Below are 16,684 nucleotides of genomic sequence, written 5' to 3' on the forward strand. Positions count from 1 at the left end.
CAATAAGGATTAATTATACTTTAGAAAGGATTAAGTACAATGTACTGTTTTATTATTACATTATTTTTTGCTTATAATGGAGTCTATGGGAGATGGCCTTTCCGTTATTCAGAACTTACTGGATAACAGGTTTCTGGATATGGGATCCTATACCTGCATATGCTTTAAAAATTGAATTAAAGGGGTTGCTCACCTTTGAGTTAACTTTTAGTATGGTCTTCATCTTTTATTATTTGTACTTTTTTAATTATTTTAATTTCTGCTCAGCAGTTTTCCAGTTTGGAGTTTCAGCAGTTTTCTGGTTGTTAGGGTGCAACTTACCTTGTCTGAATGAGAGACTGATACATAAATAGGAGAGGACCTGAATAGTAAAATAAGTTATAATGAGTAACAATAACAATAAAAACTGTACCCTCAAACAGCAATAGATTTTTGGATGCTGGGGGTCAGTGACCCCCCATTTGAAAGTTGCAAAGACTTAGAAGAAGAAGGCAAATAATTCAAAAAAAAATAAATAATGAAGACCAACTGATAAATAACATGCTAAAAGTTAACTGAAAGATGAACCACCCTTTAATGGAAAAATTGAACACTCTTTATGGTTATTGGAAAATATGTCAGAATAATTTGTTCTGAACACAGAGCATCACAAAAATAAAGGAACTAACACAGCATGCAGGGCTGCTCCTGCCATGAGGCAAGGGTGCAGCCAAGACTGCGGAGACTTATTCCCTCCCCACCAGAATTGACCCCTTTTGCCTACAATGCCCAACCAAGAAAAAACACTATGACACCAGGGCTTTTCTTTATGTGGGTGGAGTTCGGCCACAGCTTTATTTCATAACATAGAACAAAACAGTCCTTGCCATGTAATACAACTTTTCCAAACATCGCAACAACATTTTTTTTTTTTATTTAACTGTTTCAAACGAATGCCGGCCACTGCAAAGCAGTGGGCATGTGAAAAACCCTCAAAACACCACCAGAAAATAAATGGCCAAGGACTGTCCCCCGCCAGGAGGAGTTCATGTATCCCTACTTGAACTCCGACCCCCACCCACTAAAAGCCCTAGTGCCCGCTCAATGCCATCCTGTAAACCGGACAGGAAAATATCATGCCCTATGTCGTTAAGGTGTACACCGTCCTGGGTCAAAAATCTGTACGTATCACCCTCCAGGTGGCAGTGCCGCCATGCTACCCACCCTTTACTTCTGACAAAACGGGAGATCCTCGCATTCAGGAGCTTGCGTGCCTGATCAATCGCAGCAAACTTCCTAGCCCCCCTCCAGACCAGCCTAGGGACAATTTCGGACCATACGATAACAACCTTGGTGAACAGCGAGGCGCAGCGTTCTAGATCAGACTTAATTAGGGTTATGAGTTCTGCTACCTTGACCGTGCCGAGGTCATTGCCACCCGCATGCACGACTAATACTATCGGGCCGTTGTAAATTCTACTGAAGGAGAACACTTCTGGTAAAACTTGTAACCACCGCAGGCCGCTAATTCCCTTCCATACCATGTCAACCCCATGGAAACCGAGGTTCCTGCCGCCCGGACGAATTGCCGCTCGTCTCTCCGCCCGACGGAGGTAGGAGTGCCCAACCAGCAGAACTACTGGCGTAGTGGAACCTGGGGGGGGGGGGGGTGGTTAGAGAACTAGTTAACTATAAGGTTGGGACGGACATATGAAGCGAAACAGTTGGACTTCCACCTCCCCACGGTTTTTACAGCTGATTCGCTAAGGCCCTGTAAGCAAGCTTCGGTCGCAGCGCCGATCCTAAAGGAATGCGTGCCAAACTCTTTTTTATTTAAGCCCAGGCGCTCTAGGCATCTGTTGAAAAGCCGGCTAAATTGGTAGCGGGTGAGGGGGGAGCCATCCTCATGGACCAGGAAGTTTGTGCCAGCGCGCCGTAGTGACGCAAAAGCAGTCACTAATCTTACTGGGCAGCTGCGTCCGCGGATAGCGGCAATGGTTACCCAGCAGCCCCTGCCCAGGACGTCAGTTTTTGACCTGCCTATGCGGAAGCGTACAAAATTTTGGTTTATGATCATGTCCCCGTGTCTTAGGCCGCCTGGTTTTTTGGCGCTCGGGGGGACGAGCTCACTAATGCGAAGGGCCCCGAAAAAGGCCAGGCTGAAGGCTGCTTGGAATAGCGCGGTCTCATACTGGGACCTGCATATGACCTGCAGAGGGGCTAGCAAGCGCTGTAGCAGGTGGAAGTCCACTGGCCTGCGCGTGTCCCTTTTTTCTTTGCCTTCTCGCTTCCAGCCCTTGAGGGCTTGCCTAATTACGAAGTGTTTAGTGACATCCTGCCAACCTAACAGCTTAAAGGCAAAAGCCAGGCCTGTAAGGCGCCTTTGCGCGGACACGGCTGATGCGCCCCTGGCTCGCAGCTCTAAGAGGTATGCAATTGTGCTATCGCATAGCTGGCGGTTATCTTCGCCGTTCGTGCCCCTGGCGAATGGTAGCCACTCACTCCATGCGTTACCGTATGCTTGCCACGTAGCTGGGGTTACCGAGGACCTGACCATGCTCAGCAGTTGTCCTCCACCAAGCGCCATAGGAATACTGGGCATTCTGTCCCCTCCTGTTCCGCTGCTGGCACCAGCTCCCTGAAGGTCCGCCACTGAAAACGAGACAGGGCATCAGCGGCAGTATTAGCGCGCCCCGGCACATGTCGTGCCCGGAACCATATGTTAAAATCAAGGCAGCGCAAGACTAAATGTCTCAGCAGGGCAAGCACTGGTAGGGAAGAGGAAGTTAATCTGTTTATTGCAAATACCACGCTCATGTTGTCTGTCCAAAAACATATCTTTTTCCCTGATATTCTCTGTCCCCATATCTGAACCGCCACCACTATGGGGAACAGCTCCAGCAGGGTCAGTTTTTGCATAGCCCAACCGAGGCCCAGCTGTCGGGCCATTGCTCTGCGCACCAGCTCTGGGCGAGAATGGCTCCGAACCCAGTGGAGCCGGCCGCGTCCGTGAACAAGCTCAGCTCCTCATTGGACACTTCAGTGTCCATGAGGCAGGTGTGCCCATTGTAGTGCTCTAAGAATGTTTGCCAGACCCTCAGGTCTTCCCTCAATTGTTTGGTGATCCTAATGAAATGATGGGGTTGCTTAATGCCTCGCGTGGCTAGGGATAGCCTGCGCGAGAAAACCCGTGCTATTGGCATTATGCGGCAAGCAAAGACCAACAGGCCCAGTAATGACTGCATGTTGCGCAGCGTCGCCTTCTTAGCTGCTAGCATTTCGGCTACTGTACCTTTTAGTCTTTGCAGCTTGTCTTCCGGGAGGCGGAAAACTAGGGCTGTCGTATCAACTTCGATGCCCAGAAAAGACAAAACGGTGGTTGGTCCCTCCGTTTTTTCTTTCGACAGGGGAACTCCAAATTTTGACATAAAAAATTGGAATGTGCTCAGCAGTAGCTGGCACACGTTTGTGGCTTGGGGGCCTACGAACAGGAAATCATCCAAGTAATGAATGACGGAGTTAATTCCGGTTTCGTGTCTGACTACCCATTCGAGAAAAGTGCTAAAACATTCGAAGTAGCGACACGATATTGAGCAGCCCATGGGAAGGCACATGTCAAAATAGAACTGGCCTTCGAACTGGCAGCCCAATAGGTGGTAGCAGTCGCTGTGGACCGGGAGCAGGCGGAAGGCGGACTCGATGTCCGACTTCGCTAACAACGCTCCCCTCCCTGCCTGGCGTACCAGGGATACCGCCCGATCAAAGGACACATATGAGACTGCTGCGGCTTCCTTGCTAATCCCATCATTCACTGATTTTCCCCTTGGGTGAGATAGGTGGTGGATGAGCCTGAATTTTCCCGGCTCTTTCTTTGGAACGACACCCAAGGGGGAAACTCGTAGGTTTGGGAAAGGCAAGGAAGCGAAAGGGCCGGCCATGCGGCCCAGTGCCACTTCGTTCCTCAGTTTGGTTGCCACTACTTCCTTGTTGTCTGGTACCGATTTTAGGTTGTCTGCAAAAGTTGGTTGGGAATTTGGTGTGAAGGGGATAAAGAAGCCGTATGTAAAACCATCCCTAATTAATGCGGCTTCCCCCTTCCTGTGGTATAGGTCTAGCCATGGTGACATCCTTTGTACGTTCACCGGCGTCTTCGCCGCGAACGCTTGTTGTAGCTTTTGGTGGTACCCTGGTTTTTTTGAAGCATCGCAGGGCCGAATGGGCCCCGCCGCAAAAGTTACATTCGTGCTTGAATTTACACGTACCGAAAAATCTGCAGTGCCCTTCGTTAAAGAGCCAGCAGACTCCGGGGCGTCTTGTGGCCGCTGTGCCCTGGGACCCGGTGTTGGAGGGCGCAGCGGCACCGTACTGAAAGGGCGGCTTAGGGGTCATCATGATTCTGAGCCATGCATCGGTGGCTTTCATATCCCATCCCAATTCCGGCTTTAGAGCCATCCTGCGCCTAAATTCCTCATCGTAGCGCCACCATGAGGCGCCCCCGTGCGTCCTGTAGGCGCCGTAAATGGAATCTAAATAGACAAAAAGCTCGGAACATTTGGACGGGTATTTTTGGCCTATGACGCATGCGAGGACAGAAAATGCCTGAAGCCAGTTGCCAAATGTCTTGGCAACCTTTGGCTTCTTGTCATCCGCCCTGTCAAACCTCCTTTCCTTGTCCACTGTAGGCTGCTCTAGCGAGATGAGGGACCAAATGTCTATGTATTCGTTTCGCCAAATTTTTTCTCTAATTTCCCCGGACAGATGGCAGCCCAGGGGGGATATGCCACAGAAGTAAGTATCCTTCAGTGGACAAGGAGGGGAAATGTTTGTACCTGAATTGGAGGGGCCTATCTTATCCATAATGGCATGCAAGGCTGCCAAGATTTCTGTGCTACCATGGGCCTGTTGGCCCCATGCCCTGATGCATGAAAGCTCACCTGTTGGACTCCGGTCCTGCGTGGGTATGTCGTGATCGACTGGAGGGGAGGTTGCAGGTACCGCTACCGGCTGAAATCTCGGGCGATGCCCAGATGTGTCGCGTAGCCTGGGTCTGCTGTGGTGGTAGGTAGTGCCAGTGGGTGTAGGACTGCTGTACAGGCAGGGTACCCCTGGTGAGGTAGATCGTGTGGAGGCTGCCCTCCGAACGCCTGTGCTCCTGATTTGGGTGGTGGACGGTTGGAGGCTGTCTGGCACCCCGATGGCGGCACCAGCAGCACGGTGGCGCTGCCGTGCCTCCGTACCCTGGGTAGCCCTTGATGCCTGTGCACCCCAAACTTGCCGGGGGCAAATGGAGTGCCTCCGGGCCGAGGATTCATGGTTTGCATGGTGGGTGGAAGGCTCGTAGCTGGCAGATTCGGGTGGGGAAAGAGGGGGGGGGGAAGGGGGTGGCTGTGTGGAAAAGAAGTGATCCGGGGACAGGCTGCCTGTGATGGAGAATGTCTCCCCCGGCTCCTCATGTGGGAGCTCCCCCTCCTCAAAATCTAGTGTGGGCATGTCGCTATCCCCCATGCCATATGCAGGCCCAGTGCTGACCTGGGAGTTGGTGCAGCAAGCCAGGGGTGCTGGGTGGGGGGGCACCATGGGGTGGGGGGCCATCCCTGCTGCACTGGTGGGGCTATCTGGGGCAGAAACTGGTGATGGGGGCCTGTGTGCAGCCCTCCCTGCCTTATAGGTGCTGGCAGGGGGCTTTAGGACCTTGGGGACATTGGTGGCAGTGGCGATGCGAGCCCTCGCCTGGGCCCCAGTCCTGGCCTCCGCGCGCCGCCTCGCAGCTGCGGCAGTTGGGGCCCGGGAGGCGGCGGAGGAGGACGGCGCGGGGGGGACTGGGGCTCAGGCGAGAGGGAGGGCGGGAGCGGCGGGCCGGGCGTCTACTGGCGCTGCCCGCCGCTTGACTCTCTTGCTCCTGTGTGCCAAAAGAGCCGAGCAGCTGGCGCAGCCAGTCGGCTCCTTCGGCAGTTACCTTGGCCCGCACTTGCTCTATGAGGTCCTCGCTCATAGCGATGGCCGGCGGTTCCCTTGTAGGAGGCAGGAGAGGGGGTGCAGTTGTGGAGGGAAGAGATGCAGCTCCGTGCCTGCTGTGTGACCCCTGCAGAGAAAACTGGCAAGCAGAAGGGGAGGGGTGAGTAAAAGCTGCTTTCTTTCCCGCCCAGTAAGCTGACCTCATTAACTCCTTGTTAGCTGGAGGGAAATCCTATGTAGCTCGGCTCCCCAGTCCCTCAGCGCTTTCTTTAGGCATTTCAGCGCTTTCCAGTTACCAGGGGCCACAAAAAGCAGCCTCTGGTAACATCAAGATCCGAATTTTCATTTTTTAAAATTAAAATTTGGCTCTGCTAGTGCAGAGAGCAGCATCAGGGCTTCACATCCCAGAATTGCCGCTGACACCATGAATGCTGCAGCTAGTCAGTAAATGATAACATAACAGCAAGAAAATAATGACTGACTGAATTCTTGATCTGGGACACATGGAAGAGGACAGTGGAAATAAATCCTAGGCAGGACTAATGACAGAGCAGAGCTGGCAGGCAGAAATATCATAAACATGCTCAGAGTGAATCACATATAAAAGGTGAATAACAATTTTACAATAAAAAGAATTTATCTAGAGTTTATGTGCTGTGCAACTTCAACAAGTAGTAGATCTTATATCACTTCACCGTTCTTCTGTATTTCTCTTTGAGCTAGCAGTGTAACTACCTCCATGGGGTGACTTCTGGGGTTATTTAATAAAAGGCACTATGTTTGCCCAGGAGCAGTAACCCACTGCAACCAATCAGCAGGTAGTTGGTCACCTATTTAAAAGAAAACATCTTATTGGTTGCTATGGGTTACTGCTCCTTAGTGTTATTACATGTTATTATTGTTTATTACATATAGGGGTTTGTGTCTCCCCTCCCCCCATCCTTGCTAGTGGTGGACCAAGGTGCAGTTGCACCTCCTGCACCCTAGTAGGTAAGCCATTGCTTTCAAAGGGTTCCCAACTGGTGTCTTCCAGCAAACTTTTTTTTGTCTTGCTGTTCAGAGCACATCTTGCCCACTACAAGTCCAACTTTTTTTTTTTTCAAAATCTTTCTTTATTGATTTTGCATTTCAAAAAAGGGGGGGAGGGGGGTACAGAAAGGAAGAGGGAGGGGAGGGAGGGGTTCAGCATTTTGTAACAAAGTTCTTTATCCTTCATTTCTTAACCGGGTTAACAGCGAGTTTTGTTATACAGAGGTATCAAAAATACAACCTAAGTCCTATGCGGCCTATGCCAATGACCAGTGTTTAAGTCCTTTTCCTATCTAAGTGTCAAAATACCAGAACAGTTTCTCCTTTAGACTTTTACCAAGTTTAACCAGGGGTTCCAGATGCTATGGTATTGATGAATCTTATTGTGTATCAAAGCTGTGATTTCTTCTAATTTCCTAGTTTCCTCTACTAGGTTGACCCATTCGTAAACCGTGGGGGGATTTGTTGATTTCCACCTTTTGGGGATAAGTACTTTTGCTGCATGTAGTAAATGGAGTACCAGTTTATCGTTTACAATTGCATTGTTGTTGCTATCATAGTGAAAGAGAAGCAGGGGGAGGTTAGAGGGATGTATAATAGTATTGGTAATTCTACTAGAGATTTCACACACTTTACTCCAATATTGTGACATAGCTGGACAGGAGAACCATATGTGTTTAAAAGACCCTATTTCAGAGCTACATCTCCAGCAAAGGTTACTAGTGATTGGGAAGAGCTTGTTTAGTTTCTCGGGCACATAATACCATCTAGTAGTTACTTTATAGAGCATTTCCCGTATTCTGGAGGCTCTAGAGGCTTTGTGGATATTTGTTAACATTTTTTCTCTATAGTATATTTATAGTTATTTCTTTTTCCCATGCATCAATATATCCCAGTTGAGGAGGGTCTTGATTTATCAACATAAGTTTGTATGTAAAAGACAGTGGTCTTTTGGGAAGTTTCCGAGTATCTAGCATTGTTTCCCATGTGGTTGTTTGGTTTCTTGGTGGTGTGTCCTTGAATTTGTTTAGATAATGATGTAACTGGTATCATGTATCTCTGGGGTGGGTTCCCCAGATCCTTTGGATATCCGCCAAAGTTATGATTTTACCTTTTTTGTAAAAGTCATTTATTCTAGTTTCTCTATCTTCGTATGTTCCCCATCTTGCAAAAACTCTGTTATCTAAACTAGGAGGGAAGTCTGGGTTTGCAATCAAAGTTAGAAATTTGGGAAATGGGGAAGTTGTAATAAGTTGTTCTTTGTGTTTATTCCAAATTCCTAGTGTTGCTGCTATAGTTGGGTGTAATAGCATTTCCTTTGGTGTGTTTGAGGGGTGGGACCATAATAGGTTGCTTAGGGGGGGACAAGTCCAACTTTTTAAAATATATCTTAGTTATTAAAGACTGAAGACACTTGTTGGGGCAATTTTATATAAAATGTATGTATTTATAGTTCTTGACATTCCTGTAATGAAATTTGCAATCTATGTATACCTGCACTACTGCCTTGCCACTTTGTAAGAAAGGTTCCCTCTAATCATGTTTAATAAAGTTTCTTTTTTACGAAAAAAGACAGATAGTAAAAAAGGTGAATATGATGTTTTAGTTGTTTAACTAATCTTTTAGATGAAAAATTGAGGAGAAGGCTATTGTTGGCTACACACTCACAGATGTGTCATATACAATTTCAAACTGAACAGTATAAAAGGCATGTGATTTGGCTGACCAGTTTCTGGTACCATAGACATATAAATACCTATTTTTTTTTTATCCATGCTGAATTACTGATCTACCATATACAGTTACAGAGCACATTTTTCTTGCCTGTTCCCATTATCACACTGTGATAGCAAAAAAAGCCATATTGTGGGTAAAAAAGACAACCATAGTGATTTGACTACACATTTTGCCCTTTCATAAATCAGCAGTGTGGGTTCAGAACAGAATGTTATGTTACACACGCAGGTATCCTAAGGCTTTTGTCATTATATCATATCTTTGCAGCTGGCAAGTGTGTAGATTTTGGTTAGTCAGACCTTCATAGGGTATTTACTGTAAACAATAAGACTGTATATAACGCACCAAATTATTTACATGCCAAAGTTAGCTTTTAGAGTCAAAAATAGTATGCCTTTTACAATATTTATCCTGGCTATTTTTTAACAATATATTGTGTCTCTACTCCTCAGGCAGCTCCACCCTCCCCTCTTTCTTTTGGTATGTGGCATTCTGAAAACCGGTTTTTGCCTCCTCCCTCTCCCCTCCCCTCTGTCACACGTCTGTGCTGCCACCGGAGGAAACGAGTAGGGGGGATAGAAAAAGGGGAGGGGGAATAGAGGGAGTGAGTGCATCATCCTGCCGCTTCCTCTCGCTGAACCCTTTCTCTGCCGGAACAGCCTGTTAGACAGGAGACATACAGACAACGCCTGCTGCTCCTCCTCCCGCTCTCCTCATCCTCTGGAGACGTGTCCTGCACTACTGAAAGACTCAGGTCCCCGCCGGAGATCAGCGTTTGCTCCACCCCCTCTTAGCCTTGACTTGGTACGTGTGTGAGCCGCTTGGATCATCCTTATCCCTTGAGCACATCTCAGGGTTCTAATCGTTTCCCCACTCCAGGACATCCCCAGCTCGGATTATAGCTTTCTGCAGTCTCCTGCCATCACAGAAGGAAGGGAAAGGAGACGAAAAAAACAACAGTTTCCCTCCAGAAATCACCCAAGCTCCACAAAACAATTAGTATACCACATCCCTTTTGTGCTGTCTGCTGAACTCCACGCTACTCCGGGCATTCTCTCCATTTTGCATTTATTTTTTTGTTGGGGGGTTTTCTTTCCTTTTATATTGTAAACGTACACATTGTCTGCCTTCCTTGTTGGCCGATTTGTGCACCATGAGGCTGACAAAAAACGGGCGCGCTGTGTCCCACGGGCTGGAAGCTGGAGATGGCCGGGTGGAGGAGCTGGCCCGACCCGTCAGGAACCCCTTTGTGCATGACCTGCGCTTCAGCCCGCTGCAGAAAGCCAAAGTAGGTCCTCTGTGTGTGTTTGTGCATGAGTGAGTGGGAGAAAATGTCAGACAAATAAGACATATATCTGTTGCTTTCCATTATCTTACAAGTAGTGCTGTGGCTCCACTTAATGAAAGCTGTTCACAAATGACAGTGACGATGTGTTCAAGTTTAGTTTCTATGATCGAAGTAGAATTTGATTGGAACTAATAAGTGTAATTTACTAATGAATTCTGTTAAAAGCATATGCGCAGTGGAGGCCTGATGATTGAACTTGCCCACCATACTCCATCTTGCACTGCTGGCCACGTTTGGCCATCACTGTTACAATAATACAGGCTTTGCATTGCACCTCATGATTGTGCAGGCATGTATTAGGCACCTACCTGCAGTGATTGTGTAAAACGAGGCTAACAGCATAGTTTTTTCTGTTGGTTCATCTATCATCAAATAATCGTTTGCAATGTAAACACAGCTACCCAGAACCCGGAGGCTGAGGAAGATGCTCCTGCTCTATTTGCTGTACAGCATTACATCCCCCTAATTAAAAGAACTAATGCTGGCTCCAGCTGGTGGGCACCAAACAGCATCTGTTACTGCAACACTGTTATTAGTAAGATCCCTTTGTATTCAATTTATTCTGCTTCATAAATTTTTGCCTGAGGAACAGGTACAATCTCATTGAAACTAGAGGCCAATGAGTGGTACATTTCTACATTTTGCTACTAGAGATGTGGTACCATTTCAGACCCGCTGAGCAAGTCTCTTCTTCCAAACTATATTATAATTTGATGCTTTTACTAAGGATAAAAACATATACTGTGAATATAGATACTGTTAGATTCTGTATCATTTTTGATTGTCAGTTCTGAAACCACATTGGAATAAAAACATAGTGATTGTATATGTACACCCACACTTTAAACCTTCACAGAGCCATTCATATAATCAATGCCAGAATCAGAATGCAGTAACATTTACAGCATGTGCAGAAAACCCCCTGGGGAATTTTGCTTTCACATTGTTTATGCATGAGTGAGATTTCCTTTTCACATTAAGCTACAGTTGTGCTTTATCTGCTCTTCCTTTCCTCTATTATAAAAAAATTAATTGTAAGTCAAAAAATGTTCAGTATTTGTAATATATGGTGGTGTTCATTCATGCACTGCTGGTAGATAGAAGCATTCATGCTTTATAAATTCATGTTAATAATTGCCAGAAGTACAGATCTCTGTACTTTGTGAGTGAATTGATGGGTTGGCAAGGAGAATTAGTTTTAGTGTTGCTGTGTCTTCAGTTCTGTAACAGGTTGTAAGTTGTTATTAACAGGATATATTCTCTTGTGTATTGTAGTTTATTTTTCTCCCCAAATATACCGCACCCTTTCTTTTTATTTTGCTGGAGAATTGTAATTTTGTTGTATAAATAAAAAAAAAAATGCAGACTTGTCATTTGCTGCTTCTTTTTGTTTATTATGCTTTCTGTTTTTCTTTTTGAATGGTTTTAGGACCATGGAGGCATGGGTGTTCCTCCATGGCTTACTCTAAAAAATGGTAAAAATTGATCCAAAGGCCTACTGAGCAGAGGTCTTTTGATCTCTCTGTTGCTTTGGTAAAAAACAGTGGCAATCCAAACACTCTGAATTTTCTTCTCTGCTCAGAAATGCCACTGCTGTTCCTTGTTTAAGTACTGTGGTGGATGGACACAAAGTGCCCCATTTACCATTAGGGATACACTTGGATTAAGCCAAACCACAAATCAACCCAAAAGGGTTAAAGAGAATTTTTAACTTATGTGAAGTCGCTTGATTTTAAGAATTCCTTTCGGCCAGGCACATGGATTTGGTGCATCCGTATTTACCATAGACCGAAAACCTTCAATGTTCCATATGGGAGGCACTAGGTAGACATTTGTTAGTCTAAAGGTGGCCATACACACTAATGTCACCAAACGAGCGGATCTTCTCTCGATATCCCCACCTATGGGTGAGCAATATTGTGCTAATTTGCTTGTTTGGCCCTGACAACAAATCAGGCCAGATGTCGGTCGGGCAGGCCCATTGTTAGTGCCGATACACGGGCCAATAAGCTGCTGAATAGGTCTGAGGGACTGATATTGGCAGCTAGAATCGGCCCCTCTATGGCCAAGTAACGTGATCAGCCCATGGAAGCAGCTATCATAAGCCATGAGTGCTCATTTGCTAGTGCTTTTATACAGGTCTTTTAAAACATCATGGAAGCATACTTTACAGTTTCCATGTATCATTTGACAAGTGACTTTACTGAGCACATACAATCACAGACACCAATATTATTTTTATTTATAAGAATATATTTTAAAAGTTATTCATTCATTTTGTGTGTTATCTCAGAACTCAAAATGCTATTTAAATAGTGTGGAGGACATCAAAATGCAGCAAATGTAGTTCCAAATAATTCACTGTTTGGATGCTCTAAATCCTAGTTTAGTTTAGGATGTAGCCGAATCCCAGGGCTAGGGCTCATTTTTGGTTAGGTATCCTGCCAAATCTTTTTCAAGTAAAGGACTTGTTTTTAGATTGCTGGCAGCTGACCCCACTTCTTGCCCCACTTCTTCTATTTGCTTTAAAACATTACGGATCTTGTGCTGCTGGCTGTCTACCACTAAAAGTGATCAGGTACACACTAAATTAGTGATGTATTTCTCACTGACTCATCTTTCTTCACCATGTTGTATGAGGTGCAGCCTCCCATTATTTCTAACTCTAAAGATGGCAAGTGCTATTTTTGGATTCGCCAAACCCTTCACAAAGGATTTGGTCGAATACCGAATCCTAATTAACATATATATAAATTAGGATGCTGAAGGGTTAAAGAGCTGCGGCTAAACATTTTCGACTTCTGTGTTTGTGACAAAAAATTAGGTGATTTTAAGGATTCGGTTCGGCCAGGAGCATGTATTCGGCCAAATTCGAATCCTGCTGAAAAAAGGCTAAACTTTGGCTGAATCCCCAACCGAATCCTGGATTTGGTGCATCCCTGGTATTAAAGGTGCAATGCGATCTTCATAGAAAAAATTATGGGTGTGGCTTCTCTATGGGGGACTGCATGTACTGCAGTTCAGTAGAGTTGGAACCTTGAGTTACCATGGAGTTGCAGAGGCACCTAATAGTGCTCACAAAGTTTTGATTTGTTTGTGATCTATATGCAGCAAAATACTAGTGTAAGACATATGTCTTTGCTTTGAATTTGTTGCACTTATGAAGTAAAGTAAACCGAGATCTGAACAAAGTTTCAGTTTTAACATTGCATTTTAGTGAATATAGAATATTCTACTGATTTATTTTTTTAACCTCTTCTCATTAACAGGAGGCGCAGCAGTTATGCTAAATGTACTTTATTTATCCTTCACTGAATATTTTCTTAATAAATTATACTTCTCTTAGCTGTATAAATGTACATCTCCACATGTTCTCTCTTTAGATAGCCCCCTCATTGGAAGATGTCACAGTAATAATCTTCCTAGTAACACTGCCATAGAAATATTTGAATTTAACATTGCATTCATTTTCACTTACAATGTAGTATAAACAGGATATACCTCTATTTTTAGTAAACTTATTTGTGTTCCTCTTTCAAAACCTTCAGAGTGTAGTTCTCAGGCACCAGTCTTTACTTGTGCTTGTAAAAACAGTGCCTGTTTATGAGAAACACAGCCACTAATGATATTAGTTGCTTTAGAGCAGCGGACCCTAACCAGTGGCTCAGGAGCAACATGTTGCTCACCAACTCCTTAGATTAGGGATCCCCAACCTTTTTTTTTACCCATGAGCCACACTCAAATGTAAAGAGAGTTGGGGAGCAATACACCCATTAAAATGTTCCTGGTGGTGCCAAATAAGGGCTGTGATTGGCTATGTGGTAGCTCCTATATGGACTGGCAGCCTAAATGAGGCTCTCTTTGGCAGTCCAACTTTTTTTTATGCAACCAAAACTTGCCTCCAATCCAGGAATTCAAAAATGAGCACCTGCTATGAGGCCACTGGGAGCAACATAAAAGGGGTTGGGGAGCAACATGTTGCTCACGAACCACTGGTTGGGGACCACTGCCTTAGATGTTGCTCCCACTGACTTCAAAGCAGGTCTTTATTTTTTCATTTCTGACTTGAAGGCATAAAGAACATGTGTACGGCCAAACAGAATCTCCTGTAGACTGCCAGTTCACATTGGGCTACTATAAACCAATCACAGCCTATTTTAGTCACCCCCTGAGGAACATTTTTCATGCCTGTGTTGCTCTTCAACTTTTTCTATATTTAAATGTTGCTTACAGTAAAAAAAGGTTGACATCATGGAGTAGTCCCTGTAATATTCTTGGCCCTAGGGCCAAACAGTCGAATTAGCCCAATATCGCCCACCCGTAGGTGGGCATATTGGGTGAAGATCCGCTTGCTTGGTGACCTTGCCAAGATCTTACAGTGTATGGCCACCTTTACACATTTTGCTACAATTCAGTATGCCAAGCCTATACCTTCATTAAAGCACTGTAAACGGCTCTGTTGTCAGATCAGTAAGTGAGAATACAGGCTAGCCCTGGATCATTATCTTGCTTCTTACATGAATGTACTTGGCAAGTATTTATGTGAATCTTCTGTTACCAGAGATCACTAGCTTCATTATCTTAAAGTGGTGAATAGAGTTAGTGGAATGTCGTCTTTGGAATTTCCCCCATTTTAACACATCAGTTTGTTTCCACACACTCATAATCGATTTTCTTAATCTAAATACAGCCATAAAATTAAATTAATTAAAATTGCTTTTTGGTTTTCTTGGGGCACATGCATACGCAGGCGGATGAGAGTGGGTAATCCAATTCATATGCCCCTGCCCTTATTCTTTCCTTCAGTACCCCATCTCAGCATCTATGTGGCAAGTATCGTAAGGGTAACTTGCGACGAAGGTGCACTTTTCATTAAACAGATTATATGCTGCCCCTTAAGGTGCCCATACACTGTGCAATCTTCTTGTTTGGAAAGGTTGTCAAACGAGCAGATCATCTCCTGATATGCCCACCTATGGTGGGCAATATTGGGCCAATTCAATAATTGGACCCGAGTACCGTATCAACGAGCTGTTGCAGTCACTGATCTGCTTGGAAAAATCAATCCTGCCCGATTGAGAACTGGCAATTTTAGGCCAAATATTGCGTTGGGTACGCCTGTCGGGGGCAGATAAGCTGCCGAATTGGTCTAAATCTAAAGGATGTGAATCGCCAGATCTGAAGTCAATATATTTTTAATAGAAATAAGTCAATACAAATTTTATGGATCTGATTATATTTAAATTGCTGAATTCTAGTCTGAGATGTCTAAAGATAATTTTACACAGTAAGGTTAATTTGTAAAAGCTTGCTGTGGGTTACTGCCCAGGATTGTTTGCTCAGTGTAGAAAATGAGCCCTAGGGTGTTCACAGTATTTGGCAGATACTTTCATGCTTGTTACTACACACTTGGGCAAACAGATATTTACTCAACCAGCAGAGAAGATGCTTTCTGTAACATTAATATAAACAATTACTTCTTCTGAATGGTGTTAAGTGTAATGGTACCTTGAATATGGGAGTTTTTGTGCATTAAGCCCCAAATTATTTAGAAAAGAAGAATCACTAAGCAGTTGTTTATGATTAGAGGGAACCTGTCACACAGGCATGAAAAGCTGTTGCAAATTGGACACATAACCCATTTTTTTTTTTAATTAAAACATCCATACCTGTTATAAGTGTATTTAAAAACATATCTGCTGGGGTGGGGCAGTCACTTTCACTTTCCATTCACCACTTCCTAGATGTTACAGCACTCCTCACATTCCTCCTCCCTTATCATCTATAATTGTGTAACCTTTGTGCTAGCATGGGAATAAGCTTCCCAGTCTGCTGCATACCCAAGATTTTGGGGTGATATAAGACTTGCCAAAAAAATGCTGGGCGATGCACCCAACAAAATGCCCCGTATGCAGTATATTTGTGACTTGCTGCTGTTTACTAGTCTAGCCTACTCTACGTTCTTATTATTGTTTTCATTTTTGCCATTGTATTTCCACTGTTATTATTCTACACAGTTCTTTGTCAACAAACAGTAAAAGTAAGAGCCAGCTAGATTGCAAGGATCTTTTGATAATGAGGTATAATTGGTCCCTAAGGAAAAGTGAGCCATATCAGTTATTAGAACAGGACAAGGTTGTAACATTATCATGTATACACAACTGATATCTGTGTGATCTGATAGTGGGGTATATACTGGAAATGTTTACTTACTATATATATAATGTAAACACGTGTTGCTTGCTTAATAGACTTACAGTTGTACAACTTATATCAGGACTCCTCCCATGTCCCACTGATCGCCATCTGAAGATGCAGCATTAAAGGACAAGTCCAGCCAAAATATAATATTTGCCTAATAAAAGAAAACATAATTCTAAGCAACTTTGCAATATACATTCATTACAAATGTGCAATGTTTATTTACTTACCGTATATACTCAAGTATAAGCCGAGGTACCTAATTTTACCTAAGAAAACTGGAAAAACTTATTGACTCGAGTATAAGCCTAGGGTGGGAAATGCAACTGCTACTGCTAAGTTTCAATAATCAAATAAATAACAGATAAATAAATAATAGATAACTTTAGGGAAAGAAAAATTCTACAGCAGCAGACAAAAGCAAGTTTGGGAAGG

At 44.4% G+C, this 16,684-nt stretch overlaps 2 protein-coding genes across 6 annotated transcripts in view; one reads left to right on the top strand and one right to left on the bottom strand.

Moving 5' to 3' along the window:
• Window positions 1-16,684, top strand: part of lpcat1 (lysophosphatidylcholine acyltransferase 1) — a 111,139-nt gene that overhangs the window by 17,615 nt on the left and 76,840 nt on the right. The window contains exons 1-2 of one of the 3 annotated variants that reach the window (XM_002933119.4): window positions 5,584-6,094; window positions 9,153-9,988. In XM_002933119.4, coding sequence (XP_002933165.1) covers window positions 9,854-9,988 — 135 coding nt within the window. In that variant the 5' untranslated portion in view covers window positions 5,584-6,094; window positions 9,153-9,853. Of the gene's footprint in view, window positions 1-5,583; window positions 6,095-6,227; window positions 6,542-9,152; window positions 9,989-16,684 lie in introns of those variants that run through there. The other 2 variants (XM_004915335.4, XM_004915336.4) reach the window with 2 other exon arrangements.
• Window positions 902-5,591, bottom strand: LOC101734168. Of its 3 annotated transcripts, XM_031904408.1 has the most exons (3): window positions 4,914-5,591; window positions 2,482-2,631; window positions 902-1,633 (listed from the first exon to the last, which is right to left on the bottom strand). In XM_031904408.1, exons 1-3 carry the CDS (start codon window positions 5,569-5,571, stop codon window positions 1,026-1,028), a joined length of 1,416 nt encoding a protein of 471 aa, XP_031760268.1. In that variant the 5' UTR covers window positions 5,572-5,591; the 3' UTR covers window positions 902-1,025. The 3 variants fall into 3 exon arrangements, 2 of the variants coding, with proteins under 2 accessions (XP_031760268.1, XP_004915390.1); XR_004223253.1 differs by having other exon boundaries at window positions 2,482-5,591; XM_004915333.4 differs by lacking the exon at window positions 902-1,633 and having other exon boundaries at window positions 1,642-2,631.

This window comes from Xenopus tropicalis, chromosome 6 (assembly GCF_000004195.4).
Source record: "Xenopus tropicalis strain Nigerian chromosome 6, UCB_Xtro_10.0, whole genome shotgun sequence".
Taxonomy (NCBI): Eukaryota; Metazoa; Chordata; class Amphibia; order Anura; family Pipidae; genus Xenopus; species Xenopus tropicalis.